The 25,861-nt window shown below is 41.5% G+C and overlaps 2 protein-coding genes and 1 long non-coding RNA gene across 11 annotated transcripts in view; 2 read left to right on the top strand and 1 right to left on the bottom strand.

Annotated features, from left to right (window-relative positions):
- unm_hu7910 (un-named hu7910) overlaps positions 1-7,756 on the bottom strand; it is a 34,821-nt gene extending 27,065 nt beyond the window's left edge. For 3 of the 7 annotated variants that reach the window (XM_047568061.1, XM_047568064.1, XM_047568062.1), the window contains exons 1-4: positions 4,149-4,520; positions 4,004-4,069; positions 1,307-1,507; positions 599-643 (exon numbers count right to left, since the gene is read on the bottom strand). In XM_047568061.1, the coding sequence (XP_047424017.1) occupies positions 599-643; positions 1,307-1,507; positions 4,004-4,069; positions 4,149-4,287 (451 nt within the window). In that variant the 5' untranslated portion in view covers positions 4,288-4,520. Of the gene's footprint in view, positions 1-598; positions 644-1,306; positions 1,508-4,003; positions 4,070-4,148; positions 4,521-7,566 lie in introns of those variants that run through there. The other 4 variants (XM_047568063.1, XM_047568066.1, XM_047568067.1 and 1 more) reach the window with 3 other exon arrangements.
- Positions 7,757-12,596: 4,840 nt separating this feature from the next.
- LOC124995762 lies at positions 12,597-17,925 on the top strand. Its single transcript, XR_007110750.1, has 5 exons — positions 12,597-12,805; positions 14,659-14,749; positions 15,129-15,233; positions 16,358-16,426; positions 16,498-17,925. It is a non-coding gene; the product is annotated as an uncharacterized LOC124995762 (long non-coding RNA).
- A 2,823-nt stretch (positions 17,926-20,748) lies between these two features.
- Positions 20,749-25,861, top strand: part of LOC124995754 (sodium channel protein type 4 subunit alpha-like) — a 195,046-nt gene continuing 189,933 nt past the window's right edge. For 2 of the 3 annotated variants that reach the window (XM_047568404.1, XM_047568402.1), the window contains exon 1: positions 20,750-21,618. The gene's annotated coding sequence lies outside the window, so the exon portion shown is untranslated. Of the gene's footprint in view, positions 21,619-25,861 lie in introns of all 3 variants that reach the window. The other variant, XM_047568403.1, reaches the window with a different exon arrangement.

The raw sequence follows: 25,861 nt of genomic DNA, 5'->3' as shown, positions 1-25,861 counted from the left end.
TTCATTTTGGTTTCTATGTCTCGGTCTCCTGCAACGTATCTTCTCACAACAGGCTTTTATAGGTGGATTCATGCAAGATACATTATGTTCACTGACTTATTCATGGATCTTTTTCGCCACAAAAATTATTTGTGGCACAAAGATGCAAACATCTGCACTTCAACAATGTCAACGAATGGAGAAATATTTTTTTTAACATGATTGGGCACTTAACTTGACAGGAAGCTCTATTATTAGACAGCTCTCAGTTAGTTTCTGGTGTCTTGTCTGGTTTCCTTTTAATCTTCAACTTTTATCACACCTCGTCTTCTCATGTCATTTCCTAATTCAATAATGTCTTTCTTCCCCTTTAACACCAGAGATTACAGTGCGGATGGAAGCTACCAGGCTTGGAGTTATGATCTGAGTTTAGTGCAGGTCTAAATAACGTCCGATCTAACGTGTGAAGCCAAAGACATTAGAGACAGCTGTTAAAATATTTCAGGGTTTATCTGCATCCAGAGAAACATTAATGAGAGGTCTGAACAGGCCCTGAGCTCTGAGGATGATGGAGGATGATGGAGTCACATTACTGGATGCTTGAATCTGGACACCATACCTTGTAAAACTTCAGAAAAGTTCATACGAAACTCCTTAGCTCTGGCTGCATGCAGAGATGGAAGAAAGGTGAATAATTGGATTAGTGCAGACATAGTAATTACAGAAGGACTGGAGGTCGGTTACATCTCAAACACTGTGAAGCCAGAGTAAAAAGATGACAGTTTTCTTAAGAGGAAGTCACTAGCAGCTCAGCAGTTTGTATCAGCTGCTTCCATCTGACCAACGAGTGAAAGACGTAGCCACAAAGTCTGCAAACATGCATGTCTTCTCTGTGACATGCGCCGTACGAGGTGGAAGTTCGCATTAAGCAAGTCAAGGTTTTTCTTATCTTCCTTGTATTCTCCTAGATCATGATTTCACCATTCAGCCCCACTAATATTTCACTGTATTCTTAGTGCACTTTGAAGAAGTAGAGGAGACCACATGAAAACGTAGGCAGCTTCCTGTATGAAACCCAAAAGTCTGACATTTTGTTTCGCTCTGTGTTTGTGTGTGAGAAACAAATCAAGTGGATGGATGGGAACCAAAGACTAGGTCAGCACGTCTGAGAACCAAGCATCATCCCACATCCTGACATCATGACTAACTCGTGCGTCTTTATCAGAGGTTCTGGTAAAGATTCAGGTCATACATATCATCTACTTTATTTAAAACTCGATAAAGTCACAATATAATATTTAGGGACGTCAGGCTCCATCACACTTACCGATGACAGTGTCGTAGTCCACGATGTCGAAGTAGACCACGGCCACAGAGCTCCAGACGCCCAGCAGAGCCAGCACCACAAACCAGGTAAACATGGAGTATTTGGAACCTCCTCCTGCATCTCCACCTCCTCCTCCTCCTCCTCCTCCTCCTCCCTCTGTCCTCTTTCCATTCTTGCTTTCCACCGGTGCCGTCTTCCCCTCTGAGGAGAAGAAAACGTTGGCATTAACATTTCGAAGGGCATCAAAATGTCAGGCAGCGACGGACCTAAACTCTGCTGCTGCCTGATTTAGAGCAGTGATGAACCTGTTGACAGGATCCATGTCTGAAGTGTCCTGTTGCAGAGGGACACTGAGAGGTGTGAGTTATTGTGTAGACGAAACACGGGAATAAAAAAGGTGAAATCAGACACACCAGATTATGTCACAAAAAACAAGAGCCATGGATGCATGAACACACATAAAAAGGCACAGACACATCAAATAAACACAATTATGTGTCAAAGAATAACAGCTTTTCAGGGATGGAGGCTACGGGGCTAGGAAGAGCTACTATTAGCTAGGGTGATAGGAAGAGCTACTATTAGCTAGGGTGATAGGAAGAGCTACTATTAGCTAGGGGGCTAGGAAGAGCTACTATTAGCTAGGGGAATAGGAAGAGCTACTATTAGCTACAGGGATAGGAAGAGCTACTATTAGCTACAGGGATAGGAAGAGCTACTATTAGCTAGGGTGATAGGAAGAGCTACTATTAGCTAGGGGGCTAGGAAGAGCTACTATACTGTAGCAGGCTTGGTAGAGCTAGTATTATAAACTGTGAGAGGCTAGGAAGAGCTACCAGATGCAGCTCTGTCTGGCATCGGGATGTTGCTAATGTATGTTGTTCATGTTACAGGCCAAAAAAATAATCCACTGATCAGAATTTGTTTGGCATATCGCCTGATAATGATAATGAACATGAGCAGGAAGTTGAGAAAAATCACACCGATACTGCTGATGTGCTTTTAAAACTTCAACCACTCAGACACAGAAACTCTCAAGAGTTTGGGGGAGACACGCAACAACACAGGAAACAACCAACTTTAGATATAATCTAAAAAAAAAACAAAATGGCTGCAGCTGGGAGGGCAGGCCGACCCAGGATAAGAGCAGAGACGCAGAGTAAATATGACCCTGGCAGAGAGAGAGTCAACAGCTGCTTCAGGATAGAAAAGGCTGCAGTTAATGACAACAGCCGTCTGCTTTTCGTACCATAAACGAGTCTAATTAAGAGAGAATCCACAAATAGCCTGGTCCTGTATTAAACTCTCAGGACCGAACCACCCACCGACCCACCCACCTACCCACCTACCCACCAACCTACCCACCTACCCACTAACCCACCAACCTACCCACCTACCCACTAACCCACCAACCTACCAACCTACCAACCTACCCACCTACCCACCTACCCACTAACCCACCAACCTACCCACCTACCCACTAACCCACCAACCTACCAACCTACCAACCTACCCACCTACCCACCTACCCACTAACCTACCAACCTACCCACTAACCTACCCACCTACCCACCTACCCACTAACCTACCAACCTACCCACCTACCCACTAACCTACCAACCTATCAATTATTAATAGGTTAATCAAAGGAATTAAGTTATTTCCTCAATTATCACCAGAGCCTTTATTTATTTAATTTTTTTAAATATATTTTTACAGCATTTTAGCCTTTATTATTTATTTAGCCTTTAAAGGTGCAGAGAGGGACGGGAAACGTGAGGCAGAGAGACGCAATAAAGGGCTTTACCTTTATCACCAACGATTAAGGTGCGTATGGAAGCTTCCAGGTATGAACTCTGCTGCTCACCTGCCATCAGGGCGACTGGGCTGGACGTTAGGTCTTTACAGGGTCTTAAGAAGGTCTGAAAATCATTCCCCAGATGTTGACCCCAAGAAAACACCATCCACCACTTTGGTTCCTGCCCCTGAACCAACCGTGCTGATAGCAGACGTGAAGCGTTAACCGTGATGGTGTTTTCTTTTTAAATGGAAGAAGAACTTACGCCGTCCATACACCTGCTGTTATTTCACTCCGAAACATCTGTGGTCCACTAACGATAAGAGGATTAGTTTACATATAAATTTAGAATCAACTCAGATGAGGAACCACAACAATGTTAGCAAAGGCCTACGATGCACCAACCCCGAAGACATAAACTACTAAACCCAGGGTAGTGTTTCAGCATTAAATGAATTCTTATTTCTGATTTTGGGTTAAACTGGTGAACATGTTTTCAGCTTTGTTGCAGATCTTAAGATTCATGTTCTATGAAGGAGCTGGAGGATAAGAAGCTGCTGTGAACCTCTTCATAAACATAACACGCCTGCAACATGGGACATGAATAATGTGTGCGCTCTGGTTGACTTTAGTGTTGAACAAAACTGTCTATAATGTAAGATTCGCTGTCATTAGTTAATGTAACACGTCAAACAAACCCCCAGCTCCTCCCCTCTCTCAGGTCACTGCAGTACCTGCATAATAAGCCATGACATAGCTCTGACGTCTGAAAGCATGCTACACATCGTACAAGGTCAAATCAATCCAGACCAAACCAAACTATGCTGGTAAAACAAAGACTAAGGCTTTGCTAGGATTGGTTAAACCATGCCAGGCCAGGCTCAAGAGCTGCTTCTTACCTGCCTCCTGCTCTACAGACTGAACTTCCTCCTGTTGCTGTGGGACTTCCTTCTTATTTACTTCCCCTAAACGAGCCAAACCGGTCCAGATAAGAGCAAAGCCTAATGTGAAGCAAACCAAACCTCATTGGTCCATCAGTCCTACCTGTCTCCTGCACCACAGTCTGCATTTCCTCCTCATACACCTCCTCTTCGCTGTAGGCCTGGATCTCCTCTACAGGAGGCACAGAAGACGAGGAGGAGGAGGAGGAGTTTGCTGGGCCATAGTGGTGATAGCGCTGCATGGACAAGTCAACGATGGACCCAAAACTATTTATAAAAAGATTTCAGTGCACTTTAAGAACATGCAAATAAGCAGCTTAAAAAGTGAATGGATGAGGTGATGGAGAGATACAACAATCCCAGAGTTAGAAAAGTCAAAAACCACCGATCACCAGGAAACAAACTACTGCAGGAGGACGACTACCGACTGCAGCTCCTGACTGAGCTGCCACAAGAGAAAGAGGCTCCTCCTCCTCCTCCTATAGTGATTGTGACGGGCTGCATTCAACTGGCCTCCAGAACCTGATCCACACTATTATTAGAGCCGACAAACACGCCAGAGAGGGGGGGCGTCACATGCCAGAGAGGACAGAATAGCCCAACAAATAACCTTGACACTCTGGGACCGTCCTGGAAGACATTCATAGTCCTGCACTCCATTGTTCACATTATTTTTTTCAATTAATCTACACTTTGTTTTTTGAGTTGATGAATCCTTTCATGGACCATTCAACAATAAACTCAACTTCCCCTTTTAAACTTTTGTTTAAAACTTAATGCAGGAACCACTTTAAAGTGTCTCCATTTACCTCTGAGCTCAGAAGACGGAGCTGGAAATGATGTTGTCTGCGTTCCAGTTATAGAAGTCTAAAAAACAAGATGGCTGCGTCCACAGAAACGCTTTCCTGGTCTGAATATAACCTGGTGGAAACTTGTTCCATATTTAAATTTTTAAGTCTTTAAAGTCTTGATATTCACTAATATTATCACTATAATGTTAAACTAAATTTAGGTTATTTAAGTTACACAAATTGTAAATCAAACTTGAACCGGCTCATGAGTTTTTTTACTAGAATTATTTGCAGTGATTAAATCTACAACAATCTTCAACCACATGAGGCAGAAATTTATTAAAAAGAAAATACTCTATTAATCACAATTTGTTTCACACTGACACAGATAAGGACACAACAAAGACACACAAACCAAGCATCAGATTAAAGTCACAGGAAGTGTTTGGAGGTCAGGTATCTGGAGGATCTTCTCTGCTGATAAGACCTGTGGTGACGCTCCTTCACATGGCGCCATGTGCTACTAGAGGAGACCATTTCCTATTTGATAAGCAAGCAACTTATTATTAGTTTTATCACCACATTCTTTACATTTATGCATTTTTCAGCCAACGGATGCAGGACACTGGACTAAAGCTGTGACTAGAACTGGTTTAAAACACGATATCAGCCAGAAAACATGAGGCTTCACTATGAAAAAGGACCAGACACGTTTTATTGCAGGCATCCAAACGAATGACCAGCCTGTCAGACTCAAGGCATTTATATAGCACTGCAGGACGTATAAACCTGTAAACTACATACGTAGCCTACACCGACCAGCACGAGCCATTTCTACATGTACCTCATCAGTCTGGCTCAACCTGCAACAACGAAACCCAAACACTACTTCCCGCTTCACTTTCACCAATGACAACTGAAACTCTGTCTGTCTGTGTCTCCAAACCTCCTCAGTTACCGATTATTTATTGATAAAAAGAATCATTACAAAAAGCTGCAGAGATGGAGAAGCAGCTGGGAAAACTAAGGCGGAAACAAGCTCCTAACACGTGGTCCAGTCTCTTGTGGTCTGCGTTGCCATGACGCATAGTTACATTTTTGGGGAGGTGCATGTTAGGGTCTGCGTCAACTTAACACAGAAGTATAAACCATATATAAATATATATATATATAATATATATAAACTATCCATCAGCTCATTGACCCACAGGAGCTGAAGACAAACAGACGATCTGTATTGTGATCCTGGCTCGAAACCACAGATGTTTCTGGGCTTTGACCACACACCAAACACACGGACTGTTTTCTATGTTGTTCGCATCTGTTTGTTTAGATTGTTGTTTCAACAAGTCTTTTCACAACCACTTGCTAGGATTTGACGAGCTTATTTTATCCGACCTTGGCAACACAACAAGTTTAAATGGAAAACATTTCGCAAGAAGTACGTGACAATTGAAGCTGCAGTGGAAAGCAGGTCGGAGGGGCTTAAACACAATATGAATCTCAACAAGCTGTCATTGTGTTTGCAGAACACGAGTCTCCTGTTCTTATTTGAATTCCCTGACTAAACAAAGGCAGGTCAGAGTTTAGGCTTCCTCCTTTACACAGACACTGTGAAGGCCAGATGCTAATGTTCCTTTATTTCTGGATGCCCAGAACATCCATTGTTAGATGTAAATAGCAGACACTGAGAAGATTATTGGGACAGATTTAACTACTACTCCTGCTACAGCAAACACACAAACATTAACTAAATTGTGATCGTCAGTAGTTTGATCAAGATCTTGCAAATACTTCAACATCACGTGAATGCAAACTAAGCATGATAAACTCACTAAACTCTACAGAATAAATACTTACAATCACAGACATATGTTGCACTAATTATTGCTCATTAAAGCAATTCATAAGACCATGAAATAAGTTATGAATGTCTTATGAATGTGTGAATAATATGCTTAAAGTGGGTTTATCTCAGTTAGTTTTGCACCTCATTAAAACACATAAATAATCCCCCAATAATACCAATAAATAAGAAGAAATAAGCTGTTAGCTGCTGTTAGCAGGCTATCATTGGTAGGAGCTAAGATGGCTTGGCGTCATTCACAAGGCCATATACATATTAGCCCTGATAGCACACTGGTTTCACAAAGCATCCTCCTACTAAGACTTATCTGTTCAGTTAAAATAAACAGAGTATGACATCCAGGACTGTTTGGGAGCTGGTACAAAAGGCTAAACTAGCTCTCTTTTCTTGCACCAGACTCCATTCAAAATTCTGCTACTTAAGAATCCTTGCGCGCATAAGAAGAGTAAAGGCCTTAGAAATGTATAACTACGACATGTGCATGAAAACACAGAACCCATTTATCAGTTCGGGATATGTATATGCTAAAACTATAACTGCTGTGTGGGCATATTAAGTTTGAATGGAGGTTAACGCTGCGTCTAGACAGCAGAGCAGGACGCGCTTTTTCCCGAAGAAGACCGTGGGAACTATGGGTGAACCAGCTGAGCAAGCTGCAGTGTGTGTTGAACAGTGTGTCGGCGTGTTAGCCGTATTGAAAACTGCCTCTTAACTACCCGTTATACCGTTTCAGTTTAGTTCTATGAAGTGTGGAACGTTACCGACACGGAAAACAACTTTAAACTGCGAAAAATCAAATGGGATTGCGTACAGAGACAGGCGCGTCCCCGACTCCGGGCATCCACCAAGAAAACGACACTAACCTTTTTTGGAGTGGGCTTTTGAATTTTTTCTCTGCGTCATTGTTGGTGTTCCACTGAAGTGAGAAAGAATTAGCAAGCTAACGTGTTTCTAGTTGGAACTACAACGGGCACAAAGCCACCGCTCCTGTCCAGTTTCTGCTCTCCGCGATGAAGCTACCAAAAATCACGTCCCCTCTTGGATACCAGTAAAGCCAAAGTCCATAGTAACCGTGATTGCCTCTGCACTCAGCCAATCGGAATCACGGAATCAGGGAATAGGCGTGTTTAGGGGCGGGACATCTAGATCATTCACCAATCAGATTGTGACTCAACTTCCGGGTTCCATGTCTCTCTTTGGAAAGGAGCAAAAACGTGGCAAAAGTGAAGGAGAGGAGTTTTAATAAACTTTATTGATACAGATTATTATTATTATTATTATAAAATCCCTGACAAAATAGGACATTGAATGACACCTTCGCCTCTGTCATTGATTAGAAACTCTGTGGTAATGATGACGTAATGATGTCATTTTCTATTTAGTCAGTCCTGGTCACAAATTAGTCATTTTTATCTTTCATAGTTACGCTTTTTTGTCAACTTTTAATTTCATCTCGTCAAACTGTAACTAACAATATTCAATTTTTGTTCATATGGCATCTGACTCACAAGAATGGGTTAAACGAAAAGAGAATAAACAGCCTGTGTGTGTACCCTTGGTCAATATAGCTGATTTACACATTACGCTCACATATATTCACTTTGCTAGAAATAAATTCAGCACATCAGGTTAAACCTTTTTATTTATCACTGGCTGCAGGTACAAAGATACATTTCACTGTATATTGTATTATTTAGAACTGAGCATGTGACAAATATTATTTTATCTTATCTGGCTTAACTTCTAGATGAATCCTCAGAAAACATGTGAGCGTCAGGAACAAGCACAGGATGCAGAGAGTTCAATTAGTGTTTGGCACAAAACACTCAACAATCTCCAGAGAGAGAAGAAAATGACAGACATCCAGAAGGTGGAGGCAGAGAGCTAAACAAAGTATAAGTTGTGTCTGTTTCTCAGGAGACTCAGGGCTTTAAGTGTCTGCAGAACCAACTCACTGAGGAAGCTACTGGTCCACCACAGAAAGCCAGAGGAAGTCGGTCCTGTTGGTTCATAAGTAATGCAACACCTTTTTCCTACTGTTGTTTGCTCTTTAAATGTCCCTCAGCACCTTCGGTTTTAACAAAGTTTTGTCTTGTCTCAGGTGGTTAAGCCTACTACACTAATGTTATGAGCAGGAACACCAGCACTAATGTCGAGTACATTTCACCCGATAAAAAATATACTGAAGTATAACAACACATGGTGAACTGAAGTGCTTCTATGTTCAACTATAAAACGTCTCATTAAACACTAAAATGTGTCTCAGGCGGCTCATATGAAACAGCTGAAATCATTCAAAATACATTTCAGCGAAAATGACACGATGCATCTGGATCATGAATTACTTTCTCTAAAAACAAACATGCTTTGGGTCATAAGTGACTAATATTGTGCATAAAAATAGTTACGTTGAAAAAACTGGAGAATTAAAACTGAAAACCCTTAAAATTGAGCTGCAGCAAAGCAAACAGTTGATTTAAAAGATATCGAACAGTTTAATTACATCTGACTTAAGATGGTCGGCTTTTAAATCAAAGTTTAATAAATGAATTAACAGAATCAGTTCATTTAAGTTGGTTCAGCGGTTCACCTTCTTTTTCATGTGCATCTACAGCGACTTCCTCTGTGGTTTATCCTGCATCGTATCGGCTCAGACAGGATCTAAACTCATGTGTTTTCATCCAGATCTTAATCTCTGCTCATCTCTCCAGGCATGAAATCAGCCAAACGGTGACAACAACACACAGAGGAATCAGTTTGTGTACATGTGCAAATGATCAAATACTGAGCTTGATGTCTTCACTGCTGTGGTATGAGGTCACTTCCTGGTTCAGAAAAGGTAACACTCTCAGACTAGTCCCACACTTCCATTGTACTGTTCAGAGGAAACCAAGCAGAAAAGTGTCTCCGATGTCTTTTCAGTCACAAACAAAGAGTCAGCTTTGTATTAAACGTGTCAAGTTTCGGTGAAGTCTTAAATAACATGTCAGACTTTTACCCAGATTCAGGAGAAGGGACTCTGAACGTTTCAGAATTGATTTTAACATCTTATCAGTTACGTATATCTCAGACGTTTTAGCACCACACAGGCCTGCACCTTGAGACCCTCGGACAGGAGGAAATAAACCACATCTTATTTATTTCTCTGGGACGTTTGCATTAAGATGCTGTGATATGATGTCACAGAGGAAATCATGTCAGCGGACTCTGTGAATCCCTTTAAATCCCTACTTAAAGTTTTTGACTGTGTCGTTTTTTTCTTGGATGTGCCCATTGCTAAAGCTGCGTTTGTTATTAAGCTTTTTGTGAAGTCAGTTTGGAAAGTGCTATATAAAAGTAGGAACAGACGGTGCAGAGAAGCAGTCACACTGTGCTGTGTACATGAAATAAAAGCCTGGAAAGAAGCAACCAGCAGAAAACCTGTTTAGAAGAGCTCGCTGGCTAATGCACTGGAAGACTTTAACCGGGAGGACTTGGAGAAAACTCCTGAATCTGCTTTAAACTGGCTGAAAACTGGTCTTTGAGTAACACTGCAGTTTGTGCAAATAAAGGCTGCGTCTTTCTGGAGTCTTGTTCTGAAAGGATTCAAAAGCAGCTCCTTAAAGTGAAGTCAGTGCAAGTAGAGGTCTCCTGGTGCCCGGAGGCTATTTAGGTCAAAAAGGATTAAATAGGAACGGCTTCTGTCATATTATGAAGTTTATTCTGTATAATGTTGATGCAAACTCAAGTGTCGTTGGTTATTTGACGCTATAGAAGTGAAGTAAAGTGAAGTGTTCCAGTCGGACAATGAGAGTAGAAATACACACACACATACTCACCGGCCACTTTATTAGGTACACCCTGCTCCTTAATTCTTGGTGTCAACAAGGTGTCGAAACATTCCTCAGAGATTTTGGTCCAGCAAGACGCGAATAAATGTTCAGATGTGATCAGTGCTGTCAATGATTTGTGCAGACAGATCATTAGATCTGACAAGCAAATAAAGATAAATGGAATAATAATACTCAGAACTACTAGAGCATGTGTATTACTATTATTTTTGGAACCTTTGGAAATTTCTCTGTTGTCATTTACTCTCCAATAATCCCCATAAAGTACAATAATTTGACCCCTTCAATACATTAGCAGACGCAAACTGTGCTTTTAGTTTATTTAAAGGTAAAACTGTGTTATAAGCTCTTCTAAATGTCTGTGTGAAGATCTTCCTCAAAATATGATCATTTTAAGTTTCTGTTACAATAGTTTGTCATTTCCCATCTCCAGTGTGTGTTTGCTTAAACGTTTCCATTTATGTAATATTTCATGTCCTTTCTGGACCCAGGAAGAGCAGCCGTCCCTGGATGGCAGGAAACAAACAGAGTTTAGGTTAAATGAAACGTAGAAATATTTTATCAACTTTCTTTTTCTTGTTTTGTTTGGTTTGTATTTGTAGAACATCTGAACGATGAACTCACCCTGTCACACCTGTTTCTTTCCCCTCATTTACTTACTGACGACATTTCAGTTCGTGACAGGCCAACGAAAACAATGTAGAGCTCAGGTTTCCGTGCGTCAAAACCTGCTCTGAACTGTTCATTGCGTCACCGGAGTCAGTTCTTGGCTGCGGATGCAAATATCAAACCAAACCGCTCAAATTAGGACAATAAATATATGAAAGATGAGAACCTCTGACGGGCCACGTTTCATGTTTGACACCTGTGTCAGTGACGTCATCAAACGTCAGCTCAGCGCGGCTCTGTGAAGAATCAGCTTCATAGTCCATGTTCATTCATCCTGCTTGGATATAAACATGTATTTGCAGTTCGCTGAGCATAAACGCACCTAAAGTCACTGACGAACACACAAACTTTATACTGGCATCGACACAAACAGGTTTAAATTTAAGTTAAGGCTAATCGTCCACACCTGTCCAATCTATCTATCTATCTATCTATCTATCTATCTATCTATCTATCTATCTATCTATCTATCTATCTATCTATCTATCTATCTATCTATCTGTCTGTCTGTCTGTCTGTCTGTCTATCTATCTATCTATCTATCTATCTGACCTGTGTTTCAGGTCATGAGGCAAAAGGGAAGTTTTGAGCTTTGAGTTCCTCATTCCAACGTTTCAGTGGCTCTGGCGCTGGATCAGAAATGTTTCCAGTTCTTCCAGTCGAAAAGGAACCGAAGCCGCGGACTCAAACACCTGGTGGAGTCCAGGCTGCAGGATGAGCAGGGTGAGAGCTGGTCAGTCTGTTTGTAGATGAGACTTCAACCCTTCCTTAGGAAAACTAATACATTTTTTTATTTTTTGATAGTTATTTGCATAAGCCTCTTTAGTTTTTGTTATTTGACCCTTAAAAATCTCCTCTACTTGAACGTTTTGTGCCTGAATGTGAATCTGCAGGGAAATGCTGGAGCTCCAGGTCAAACTCCTCTAAGTTTTATTACATCCTGGACTTTGCTCGAATCTGTTTATGACTTTGTCCACTTCTTTAAGAGAAACGTGGGAGAAGTTTAAAATGAAAACGTCCTAATGAGGCTCTGAAGAAGCCGATTTATTGCCACAGTAAAACTCAAGGTGTTTGTTCCAGTGTTTTTTTCTTTTCCCTTAAATAAATGTGATGCTGCAACAATATTTTACTTTCTTAAATAAAAAGCAACATGAAATGAAAATACTCAACCAAAAGATTAAATCTAAAGGTTTCATCTGTCTGATGCACATTCACAGAAAGTCTAAAGAAGCTGCACCACAGCTGAGGCTTAAAAAGAAATCTGACGTTTTCATTCAGCCAATGAGCTTTTTGTACCTGCTGCCAGTGTAAACAAGCGAGGAATCTGACACGGGTTTAGCCTGAGAACGTCTGTGCAGCAGATCATTTGCTGTGTGTGCAGTTCACTGGTTAATGTGTGACTGGTGACTCCTGCACCAAGGACACAAACGTCATCTGGATTCACTTTTATATTTTTATGTGCACCAGGACAAAGTTCAGCGTTAACCAGAGGAAGGTTGATCTGCAGCGCGTTCTAACGGAGGATTAATCTCAGTCCAACGGATCTAAACTTATACATGTGTGAAATCTGCACTGATCTGAACCTGGAGTCTGAGGAAAGCAGGTAATGATTTCTCATCTGGAGCTCACAGTCGCTTTCAGTCAGTTTTATTTTCTGAACCTGTTCAGTGTCGATGCTCTTCTCCCTCCGAGACTCCAGACACACAACACAGACACCTGTTTAACTCTAGGACCGATCCTGCAGGAAGCACAAATAAACAGCTTAAAACTGATTATTTTGAGGGAAATTTACCTGATTTGCATTTGCTCGTTTGAAAAAACATTACTAATTGTAAATAACATTATTGTAAATGTATTTATTTATTTATTTATGTATCATGCAACTATAAATATCAATGTATAAAACACAAAGACGATAAAATACACTAAAAAAAATCAATGATGTAAGTATTAAAATCCATAAACCCAAAGAAGAATAAAGATAAAGATGGTTGAAGCTCAGTGTAGTTTCTCTGGTTTCTTCGTCTTATTTCCTCCCTAATTCAAATGGTCAAAGACGTGAACCACCTGAATGCTCCGTATTTTAAGCCTTAATACGGTTTAATGAGGAATAAATACCAGATCAACTTCAGAATCTATTTAGAGTCAGGACAGATTCCTCACAATATCCAGATACGATTGGATAAAAACTCTGATGCAAAGACAGAAGCTCCACAACAAGACATAAAATAAAAACAATAAGCTACTGAGAATAATGTAATAAAATTAGAAGAGTAATGTACCGAGGTGCAGCACTGAATTCTCTGAAATGATTTTATCTGTAAGAGGAACACATTCCTGGAATAAGTCAACACCACACATCTGAAACGGATTAATGGCACTAACCTAAAAATATCTTCAGACCCTGGTTAAAAACAAACCAGACATGTACTCACAGAGCCCAGATACTTTTCTTAACTTGATGCATAATCTCAGGGTTCTTAGTCCATTAATGTTCCTGAATAATATATTCAGCATATTCACACATTCATTTCCTGAATGACATGACATAATGTGCATCGTCCCAATTCAATAAACTAATGATAATAATAATAATATTAACAATAATAACTAAACACCACAAAAAACAGAGCAAACAAAAAAAAGAAAAGTGTGGCTGTTTGTTCTTGTCCCATTGCATCGAAGCGTGTTGGTCATTTATTTTTTACAGTGTTCTGACATTGAGATAAGATAAGATCATACTTCAGATGCTTCAAAAGCAGCAAGTTAAGAAAACAGTGAAATTAAATAGGACAAACACAACAGTCAGTGAGACGTTTACGGTTTAACGTACAGGCTCAAAAAACGATGTTAACAGTATAAAATACTAAACTCACACAGGCCAACGTAAAGAAAAAGAAATGACCAGTTTATTTCTTTAACAAATATTAAGAAAAGCTGTATAATATTATAGTTGTAGTGTTTCTAGTAGACGCCTGGTTGTGTAACTGATCTGAAAATGGTTCATGGTTTCCCTCCAGTCTAATGACTGTACGTTGTTTCAGTACGATTAGCCTCCGAGCTAACGGCTACATGGGAGCTACACCATCTGAGCTGCAGCAAAAAGCAAAATGAAAGGGGACGGCTCAAGGCCTCCCCCCATAAAGGTCTCAGACATGGTCTCAGACATGGCCTCAGACATGGTCTCAGAAAAGGTCTCAGACATGGTCTCAGACATGGTCTCAGACATGGCCTCAGACTTGGTCTCAGAAAAGGTCTCAGACATGGTCTCAGACATGGCCTCAGACATGGTCTCAGACATGGCCGGGCAGAAAGTACAAAGCTTCAGACATGTGTGAGGCGGCGTCTGGGTCCCGTCCACATCCATCACCAGTGTGTCGATCTGTTTTCACAGCGTGCTGCTGTACTCACACTAATGTCGTGTCTTGTGTTTGTCTCGCGTTTGTCTTGGTGCAGATGTAACTATGACGCCCTGTGACGGATACGAGCTCAGAAACCCGATGGATGAGACCTTCACCAGGCACCGGACCGACCCCAGGCCTGAAGAGTGAGCACAGATTCATTCATTGTTGTCACGTTTAATATTCAGCCAGGAACCACATGTGGAAACTTCATGTCCTGGTTTAGTGTCATGTGGTTTTCATTGAGCCAATCAGAGAAGATCCAGGAAACATCCTCAGGTCCAATCAGGGTCTAATGTGGTCTACAAGGTCCCCCCTCTGAACTGGTTTATCAGGAACCATGAAGAAGAACAAGTGTCCTGATGTTTCTAATGTTTGCATTAGTTTAAGGACCAGGAACCTGAACACTCAGTATTTCCAAGTATTTCAGTGATGGTTTCAATGGTTATTATCATCATCGCTAATATTAACAGAGTAGACTGAGCTTTACCTCTTAGCTGACGTTTTCTCTGATGTTTGTTTCAGAACCAACCGGCCGACGAACCCTCCAGAGTTTCCAGCCACTCAGCCACAGATGAAGATCAGTCTTTGCCAAGATTTCACCTTCAACTCACAACCTGCAGTCAGCAAGTAAGATTCCTTCTGTGGAAAACAGCATGAGTAAGGCTGGGTTAGCTTAGCTTAGCTCACATTAGCTTAGCCAAAAGACTGGCAGAAGTGTAAAGCCTCAGACAGCCTTTGGGTCTGGGTGGACTCTCTGATTGGCTGAATGAAAACCAGATGTTTCTGGTTCACAGAGCGGAACCATGACACCAAGTTACCATATATGGTTCTATGTGGTTATAAAGGGTTGAGACGGTTTGAAGTTTCAAAACAAGAACTACAACGACAACGTCAACAACAACCACAGAAACAACCACAACAACCACAACAACAACCACAACAACAACCACAACAACAACCACAGCAACAACCACAGCAACAACAAAACAACCACAACAACAACCACAGCAACAACCACAACCACAGCAACAACAAAACAACCACAACAACAACCACAACAACAACCACAACAACAACCACAACAACAACAACAACCACAACAACAACCACAACAACAACCACAACAACAACAACAACCACAACAACAACAAAACAACCACAACAACAACCACAACAACCACAACAACAGCCACAGCAACAACCACAACCACAGCAACAACAAAACAACCACAACAACAACCTATACAACAACCACAACAACAACCGCAGCAACAACCACTACAACAAAACAACCACAACAACAACCTCAACAACAACCACAGCAACAACAAAACAACCACAACAACACAAATAAACACAATAATATACACAATAATATATTCAATAGAAAAACAGCAATATACACAATAAAAACACTAGAAATTTCAAAATAAAAGCAGCGTCTAAAACAGTGACTGTGCCTGTGTCTGAAGAGGAAACTCAGGTATTGAATGACATTTTATTTTGAAGGGTCAACACACGTCGCCCACCAATGCCAGTAGAAGGAGTAGATGGAAGAGAGCTGGGGTAGATGTTCACCTTGGTTCCCAGTCTGAGTGCTAAGCTAAGCTAAGCTAAGCTAAGCTAAGCTAATGAGCGGCTGCCTTCAGCTTCATACTGAACATTTATGTGTTTTTCCTTTCTGTGTTCGATTATTAACAGTTCAGTACAGTAGTAGTTTATTTGTCCTGAGCTTTTAAATCTAATTTCAGACTCTCGTGTGTGAGGACGAACAGCAGAGGATACACTCCCGATTTCTAGATTCCACCCTGAACCTTGAGGTAAGTTTACCTGTCACTCATCAAATCACATCCTGTGGTTTATTTCACATCCAGTGTTTCCTGTCTCTAAGGGTCTTTGGATGGTGGGATGAAACTGGGAGACCAGCACAGGGAGAACATGGAACCCAGAACCCTCCGGCTGAGACACATCACTAAACGTGTAGTGAGTCTTTGAAGCCTCTGGCTGGGATTGTGTGTCTGGGCTGAGGCGTCTCTCCAGCATGTTGGACGTCCAGACTCCTTCATGTGGCTAAAGCTGTTATCAAACAAGCTGCCGTGAAGCTGATCATCTGACTCGTAGCAAAGAGCAAAGCACTATCTCTTTTTTATTATAATTCTCTGTGACAGAGACTTTAAATGACGTCAGAAAACTTTATTTATCCCACGAGGCCAATTCAGTTTACAGCTACCACTCATTCATAAAACAATCATTCATTAGACACACAACTCTGAATCATCAGTAATCTGCAGCAGGTGCATGTGCAAATATGCAAAAAATAAGTGTCTGAACGAGGAAAAGAATCAATGATAAATGAATAGCATAATAATAAAAATAAAGAGAAGACTTGTGCGTTAGTGAAGCCACATTTTAACTACAGTTCATCTCTCTCATTGTAGAATTTGAATGTTTATTTTGAGCCTAATGTAGCATTATGTTATTTTTATTCATCAGCTCTTATGTGTCTAGAGAGATCTTTTGGTAAAAAGGTATTTAGAGAGGAGCTGCTGCGTGTTTCCATGTTTGTGGAGGGGGAGGAATATTCCACTGGTCGCTATCTGCAAACTCACCACAAGGCGGCGCTAAATCCCACCCAGCGAGTCAGAGTCCGGCTTCGATGAGGACATATTGAACCTTTAGTTAGTCAGAGCCAGTGCTGTAATGATTGCTTTACTGGAACAATTAATTATTAATATATCTGATTTTTTTTATTGCCGTTTTTATTTTTGTGTCATTCACGTCAGTAATTCTGTGAGCTAATAATTTACTATAGAGTCAGATGAACAAGAGTTAATAGAGTGTTGAACTGTATTTGGTCGTTTGATAAAGGGGGAAATCCTGCTTTTATAAAGTATGTTCATGTCTAAAACTTCATCATCATCATCATTCTTTGTTTTATAAAAACAGAAATATGAAGCACAGACTGAGCCACGTCGCACCAGAATCTAATGTTTCTGGGTTCAAAGTGAATCATAAACTGATCCGTTTATTGTAGATGTGGTGATTTTAACCTGAACATCAATAGATCCTGTTTTTACTGTATTTTCTAAGGTTTTGTTATCATGTTCATGTTATTGTGTGTATCCACTGCCTGTTTATACCTGTGCATATATTCGTGGCATCGTTTCATGAATAATAATGAATATTATTAATTAATACCTGTTAATATACGACAACGTGGATATTTACAGAAAACGTTCAATACTGTAAAAAACAATGTTCATGTTGCTGTTTCTGATCCGTTATAGCGACACCAATAAAAGTCATGTTTCTTAAATCAGGCGTGTGTCATCTTCATTCATTCATTCATTCATTCATTCATTCGTTCATTCATTCATTCATTCATTCATTCATTCATTCATTCATTCGTTCATTCATTCGTTCATTCATTCGTTTCCTGATGGGTCACTTCTCTGAGTTCTGCTGATACAGGAGATCTGAACCCGTGACTCTCTCCTTTATCCAGAGGGGGGCGCTGCAGGTTTAACATTTAGCATTTACCCACGAGACAGTATTTCATTTCCTGCTTCTCAGGCCATAACATTATGACCACCTTCTTGATACAGTGCAGGTCTCCTTCAGAGGACGGACAGTAGTGATGAACCATCGATAAAGTCTGATACCAGGTCTTTATGCTCCACAATGGATTCTCAAACCCAAACATCGATACCTTGGATACTTCAGTCACTGGAGGTGATGTAGGAACTAAACTACTGAACCTGTGGAACAGCTCAGGTTAAACCACAGCACAGAAATTACTGATACCAGATGGTTTGGGATGAATTGAATGGAGGACGATCCAAATGAAATCATGACGGAAACCAGACGGAGAGACGACAGGTTCAGGATGGAAGGAATCTGTTAAAATCAGATCTCATCAAGTCTCTGACATCAGGGCCTCATATGATCATTCAGACTTTTTTTATTGGTCAGAAAACAAACATCAGTGTTTCAGTATCTGTTTATAGAAGAATAAAAGTGATTTTAAGGAAGAATTTTCTGACACATTGGTCTAAAACACAAAGATACCACACAACTGTTTACATATGCACTGAGATAAATCAGTAAAACACACACACACACACACACACACACACACACACACACACTATTTTAAGACAGCTGATTAACTTTGAAATACTTTCTTAAATTGAATGAAAACAGAACTGAGTCTGGTGTGTAACCTAATCTTTCTTAAATCCATACGATAAAACTTAAACATGCATCCACTCCCACAGTGAACGCGACAGGACGTCATTCACATTATTGCACCTGATTATTCTATAATATATGTTTCTATTTCTTCTACATTCTGTTCATTTGCTCATTTTGTCATTTTTTGTGTTTTTCTCTACAGATTCAGCTGTTTTTTTTTATTTCTTTTATAAAGGATAGATGTAAGAAAAATCCTAATTTCTCTTTATTCTGACATTTCTGTCTTCACCTCTATCATTTCCTTGACCTCACTTCCTTTCACTTTTCTCCTTCTCACCTATTGGCTCCTGTTTTCACCTTCTATCACTCCCTCATTCACCTGATTGAGTTCACCTGTTCACTCCTTATTTAAAGGCTGTTCTCCTCCTCACTCCTCCTTTCCTCCCTTTGCATGAGGTAAGAGCGTCTTTGTTCATTCATGCCTTCGTTTTGTTCATGTTTCACATGGAGTTTTATTTCTCTACTATAGACATTTAAACCTAATTTCACTAATAATACAGAATTCTGAGTGTTGACTTCATTTTGCTTTCTTTCAGATTTGATCACCCATGTGTGTTTTCTTTCTTCAAGTGTCGGATTGATGATTGAAATCCTTATTTGACAAATAAACACCCATTTGAGCCTATAAGTCTTTGACTCCTGCAGCATCCTCACTGATGCCCTTATGATAGTGAACATTTAACTCTGAGCCTCCTGTTTGGTCCGTGATCGAGATGTTCTACTGTGTAATCATGGAAAATGAAAATAATCAATGTATGTAGAAGGGTAATAAATATTAAGTTATTGCTAAGACTATAAAATGTATTGGACAAGACAGTGAGGTGGTGGTTTCTACAAAATGTATAGATTTATAAGTTCAGAAAACCGCTGTAAAAACTAAATCGAAGCCGAGTCTATGCTGGTGTTGTACAGCGAGTCCTGATCCTGACCTGCTGCAGGCGGCGAACTGATTAAACTAATTTAAAGCTAATTTAAAAGTCTGGTTTAAAGTTCTAATGGCAGCGGGTTCACATTGAACCAGTGTCAGTAACCAACATCAGACACTAGGGGGCGACTCTGGTTCACGTCTCTCTGCAAACAGCAGCACGTTGAGAGTTGTGCTTTTTTATTTTCTATTTTCTGCTTTGTTTTTCCCTGGTTGGGGAAATAAACTGTTTCTCAGCTTTTAACTCTCTAGTGAATATAGCAGCTAACAGCTTGGTCAAGGCGGCTCGGCGTTGGGCGGAGTGGGGGTCGAACCCGCGACCTCTCGGTCCCAAAAATTAATTCTGAAGGATCGTGTGACGAAACCTTAACATTTGGGTTTAAGAGTTCATCATCTGTGCTGCTGAACGTGTTAAGACTCGTCTCTTAACACAACGACAGACTGAAGCCGCCACTTTGACTATTTTAATATTTAATATTAATTAAATGTCGGTTTGAAACGTGGCCTGGTTGGAAATGGAACCTTTCATGGCAGTAAAGAGGTGTTTATTTAACCCCAGACATTACTAAAAATCTACCGGATCACCAAAAGTATCTGGACACCAGTAGATGGACCATACAAATAATAAAATAAAAACTAAAATATAAAAACAAATCGGTGCCCACAGTATTTACCAGAATAATAAAATAACTGAATATTAAAAATTGGAACTGCATGAAATTAAATTCGCAACCATGTGCGTAAATGTGTGTTCTGCACATGGTTGCGAATTTAATTTCATGTTCATTTTAAATGTGCGTAAATGTGTGTTGTGCACATTTACGCACATTTAAAACCAGGCCGGAAGAACAGTTTGGTCACATACTGGACTCTGATCCCACTGTCCACATACTTTTGGCCGTAAACAGCTCAGTTCATCTCAGCTGCTGCGTCTGAGCGCACGAACAAGTTTATGCGCGTCCCAGTCTCAGCACTTTACGCTTGATTGCGCGTCCTCGGTCACCACTGAGAGGGGCAAACGGGAGTTGGGGCGTAACCTCGCGATACTCCACTCCCTCTTTCCAACTCTCTCTCTCTTTCTCCCTCTCTGTGGCTGTTTCCGCGTCCAGGGGGCGATCAAGCGGCGGGGATGATGGGAGTCCGACCGGTCAGCGCTGCCATCGCACACACACACTCACCGAGACGCAGCAAACACTCCATCTGACGGCTCAACTTCCTCCTGTCATTTCTACTGAAGAAAACAACAAAAGCAACAGCTGGAGACTTTTATCTGGAGACGCGCGCTCTTGTTAAGTATCACACTTGATTGAGGATGAGACAAAAATCCATTTCCACATCTTGAAGCGAAGGAGCTGCTGTTTCTGGATTAAAAGTGGAACCAGAGAAAAGGTGGAGCTGCTCCCGGAGGATTAAAAAGCACCTGGAGTTGGGGAAGATGCGCGAGGAAGCGGAGCAGACGGAGTGAGAGCCCGGTGCGCACTTCCCACTCCCCGGCTGGACTGACGCGCTACAGTCGGCTCAGAGGGGGACACTCCAGTGCGCTCTTTCCTCTCCTCATTTATTTTATCACCACTTCTTTTCTGCTGGGATTAAAAAACAAAAACGAACAAAAAAACAAAACAGAAACAAGCTTCACCTCCTTCATCTTCCTCCCTGATTTTTTTTATCTTTTTTCTACAAACACTTTTCTTTCGCCTCCGCTCATGGATCCGCCACTTCGCGCCTCGTCTCCGGATGGGATCCGGCAGCAGTGAGCGGGACGCGGCGCAGCGGTGATGGTTTGACCCGAAGCGAGATTAAAAACCCGCAATTTTCAACGCAGGAGTTTCACATGTGAGTACATGCGCTTCTTTTCTGTGATTGCTTGGCTCAGCCCAGAACACCGACCTGCTTCTGTCCGTTTTTATTTGTTTCCACTGTGAAAATATTCACAATGCAACTTTGAGTAGTTTGACGCTGCGTCCTGGTCCGTTTTTAGAGAATTAACAGAGATTAGATCGATGTATATTCAGTAAAACTCCCCAGTAAAGACAACATCCAGCCCAGGTCGAGGGAAAGAACACGTTTGTGGAGTTTGTAACTGAAAGTGTCTCGTATCCTCGGACTCAGACTGTGGCTCTATCGCCTGTGCGCACAGTGTTTCTGTGGGATGGCGCAGACGGAGGTCAGCCCTGAGCGCTCGCACTTCCATCCATGTTTTGAGCTACTTTCACCCTCGGGACACTCGGTTTCCTCCGTTCCTATGCAACCTCGCTCGTTATCAGGCGTGCCGAGCCGAGCCACCGCCACTTTCCATTAATTAAGCGCCTTTGTTTATGTCAGAGCGGATTCATGTGGGGCCGAGGAAGCTGCTGCTCGTCACATCTTCGCCTGTTTGTTCCTGCAGCGTCGCTTCTGTCCTGCTCGTTGTTTTTTGGATGAATCCTTTTTATTTTCTGACATTATTCTCAGATATTAAACAGTTTGTGTGAGGATGTTAATCTCACACTGGAACAACTTCACAGGACTCATCTGGATGTTGCTGCTTTTCCTCTGAGTCTGAGGATATAAGTGTTTAAGGTTTATTTATTACCTGTATGTGAGTCTGAGGTCAGAGAGTAAACACACCTGAACTGGTGACTGTTTGGTCCCAGAGCTGTCTTCACATTCCCAATAGGTTTGGTGCATTTATTTTGTCTCTGGCACATTCAGACGTTCAGTTGGTTTTATTTGACCTCTGACCTTTCGTCTTCATGATGAACCTGTTTCCTTGGCGTCGTCCTGCTGCCACAGATCAGAGTCTGATCCAGATAAAAACCGAGCTGAGAGCATGAAGTTCAGGAATAAAAAGTCTTTAACCTAAACGTGTTCATCAGCTTCTATTCTGATAATAAATGAAGTGACTTTAATGTTGAAGATTTTATTATAATAATTAGTTTTAGTTTTTGTTGAATAAATCCAAAATATAATAAAATAAAATATAATAGTGATAACGACAGGAAGACGCTGATATTTGTCTTGACTGAAACGTTCATGAAAGATTCAGACTTTTTTTTGTCAGCTAATGAATTCACTGACTAATTGTTTCAGTTTGGTTTTGAATAAATCGACTGTTTGACTCAGTGTCTTGTATTATTTTAATGCTTTTAGTGCTGTAAATGTTAAACCACGTCTCACTTCATACGTGTCCTTGGGTGTTTTGAAAGGTGCCTGGAAATAAAATGTATTAATATTATAAAGTAACTAAACTAAACTGTTGTCTGATGGAGAACCGGCCGCTGTGGCTTCCGTTTATTTCACATGTGATCATTCAAAGTGTCCTGGAGCGAGAAGGACCTGAGAGGCTGAAGCCTAAATGTTCTGACCTCTGACCTGTCCTCTGGGGGGGGGGGACGTTTATGGAGAGGGAGCTGCAGTGTGTAGGAGGACAGATGCTGAGGGACAGAGTCAGCCGATGGAGACGAGTATCAGCAGAGGAGGAGGGACGGCCCAGAGTCGACTGTGATGCAAAACAAATGTCCAGGTTTAAAATAAGAGTCAAAGAAGCATCTCGTCCAAAAAGCAGCCAGGTTTACTAGAGAGAGACAAATATCTCTGTCCCGTCTCCGTCACTCACTGTATCTCAGACGTTTGCTCTTCATTGTGGGACAGTTTTGCCGAGCACGCTCACAATCTGAGCTGAGGCCGTTTAAAAGTTGTCTGGATGCCACTCCTGTTCCAACAAGCAACTAACACCAGCGTCAAGTAGAAACTCGAGACCACGGACTCACTGAGAATAGACCGTGGTGATGAAGAGATGTCTCGTATCCGACAGTTGAATCGTTCCAGGTTCTTAGATAAAGGAGGTTTTCTCTCGAGGATTTTCAGGAACATTTTGCTGAACGTGCTTCACGTCTTTAAAGGATTATTTCTAAACAGAGTCCGTACGAATGAGCTGGAAAGGAACAGGAAACAAATGGTGGTTTCATGCTCAGTGATGTTTCATTGAGGCATTTTACCCTGGATGTGTCACACATCAGCAAGAACCGGCTAATTTTTAGTGTGAAGGCTTTTTTGTCGTCCTGCAGTGACTCTCATATCTGTAACCACTCCATCCAAACACTAGTTGGCGCTGTGTATTTTTTGCCACTCGGATACATTTTTGTTTCTACTTCCTGCTTCACTTGTAACATTGAAAAATGAAACTTGTAAATACGAGTCGCACAAATGTCTCCAAACCTCCTCAGAGTCTCTGTTGATCCAGAACCGTTTGTAAATTGGTGAAACAGCTGGAAACATGTTACTATCAAATGGACCAATCACAGCTGTTGAGGTCTGCGTCGCCCTGATGTGTAGTTACGTTTCTGGGTCTGGGTCTGGTTCAGGTTTTATCTGGTACCAGAACCAAACTGGTTTATTTTGAAACGGTGCCGGTGCTTAAAGAATGAAACATAGAAACTTTGTCTAAAACGGTGCCTTTTTGTTGTTAAGGGATTTAGTGACGTGTTATTTGAACAGAATATTAATTTAAATAATGTAAATACAACTAACCAATATAATAATAATAATAATAATAATAATAATAATAATAATAATAATGATAATAATGATGAACCAGAGTCGTGGGGTCTGTCAGGCATCAGAGATTCTACATCTCTGGTCCTTTAATAAAATGCTATGCTAATGCTAATGCTATGTGTGGTCAGATGTTGGATCTAATTCCAGGTGTTTCCTCCTTGTTGCATCTTTAGAGGTGAAGTCCAGACAAACTTTAGACAAACATTTGGTCTCAGACATGTTGAAGCTTCACTTCCATCCATGCAGCTATAGAGCTAAGGAGGCTAAGCTAATTAAACACTCACTGGATCCAGATCAGTCTGGTTACTACCGTTAGCTTTAGCACCGTTAGCATCGTGGTTCCCAGTATCAGGGCCCCTCCCTTGGTCAGACGTCATCTGCTGGGCTTAAGTGAAGCATCTTCTACGCAGACGTCTCTGAGTCTAAACCTCATCCCACTGACTCTGCTCTGCATCTGAAGCTGCTGCAGTGACGTACAGACCTCAGTACATTAACACGTCTTCAAACTTTTAACTTTTAACCGGTGAAGGATGAAACTGTGGTTTTCACAGTGCTTCATGGTCCCAGCTCTACGAAGCCGCCTGTAGCTGCTGCTGTGTCAACACCTCAACATGACTCTGCTACAGACCCACAACAGGTGTCCCAGCATGCGCTGCCTCGCATGCATCACATTTGTGTGAGTGTGCGGCCGTATAAAAAGTGGACACGCGTGTGTTTGCTTGTGTGTGTGGCCGTGTGGAGGCGATAATGTTCGTGTGGCTGGATGCGTCTCAGAGTGTGTTGCTGTGTGCGTCTGTGCAGCCCCACACGGTGTTGTGCTGTTTGTTCAGTGTTGGAGCAGCAGGCCTGACCTTTCCTGTGCCTGGCGCTGAGACAACACGAGCTGCTGTTTGAAGGACGAGGCAGCGCCGCGGCTCTCTGACATCAGTTCTGCGGGTTGAAACCAGCTTCCTGCTTATTATCTATAACCTTTGTACAAGAAAGCTACATGAAACCTGAGAGCAGCTCCACAGCTTTTATCGGAGGTTAAAAACCCACCCGAGCCCTTATAATCCACCGCTCAACGTTTGCTTTGCATTCATGTCTTTTTGTGCGTGTTCATGGCCACTTACTCCCATGAAAGAAGGCACAGACATTAGTGTCATATCCTGGTGACAAAAGAATTAAACAGTCTGGAGTTCAGTCACCAGAACTGGTGAAGCCTTCTGGGAACTCGGGAACGTCACCTGCACGTCGGGGGGACGAGGTTTAATTTTAGTTCCCTTCTCCAAAATCTGCTCTGCACATGGAGCTTTCTAATGGACCCAGAAGTGTGTCAGCAGCATTTGGTGCAACACAAGCTTTGTGCAGCTGGTATTTAAATGTGTGAAGACTCCTCGGACCAGACACCACGGAGACGCCGGAGTTTGTCCTGATTGGCGTCTGTGCGTGAGACGTTCGTGTTCAGAGCTCTTTGTCCTCTACGTCACAAATGCGCCTTTTAGCTTTGCTTGACTCTTCTACGCAAACAGAAGTAGAACACAGAACAGCCTGGGACGGT

This window comes from Mugil cephalus, chromosome 18 (assembly GCF_022458985.1).
Source record: "Mugil cephalus isolate CIBA_MC_2020 chromosome 18, CIBA_Mcephalus_1.1, whole genome shotgun sequence".
Taxonomy (NCBI): domain Eukaryota; kingdom Metazoa; phylum Chordata; class Actinopteri; order Mugiliformes; family Mugilidae; genus Mugil; species Mugil cephalus.
This window is presented reverse-complemented; position numbering and strand designations above follow the sequence as displayed.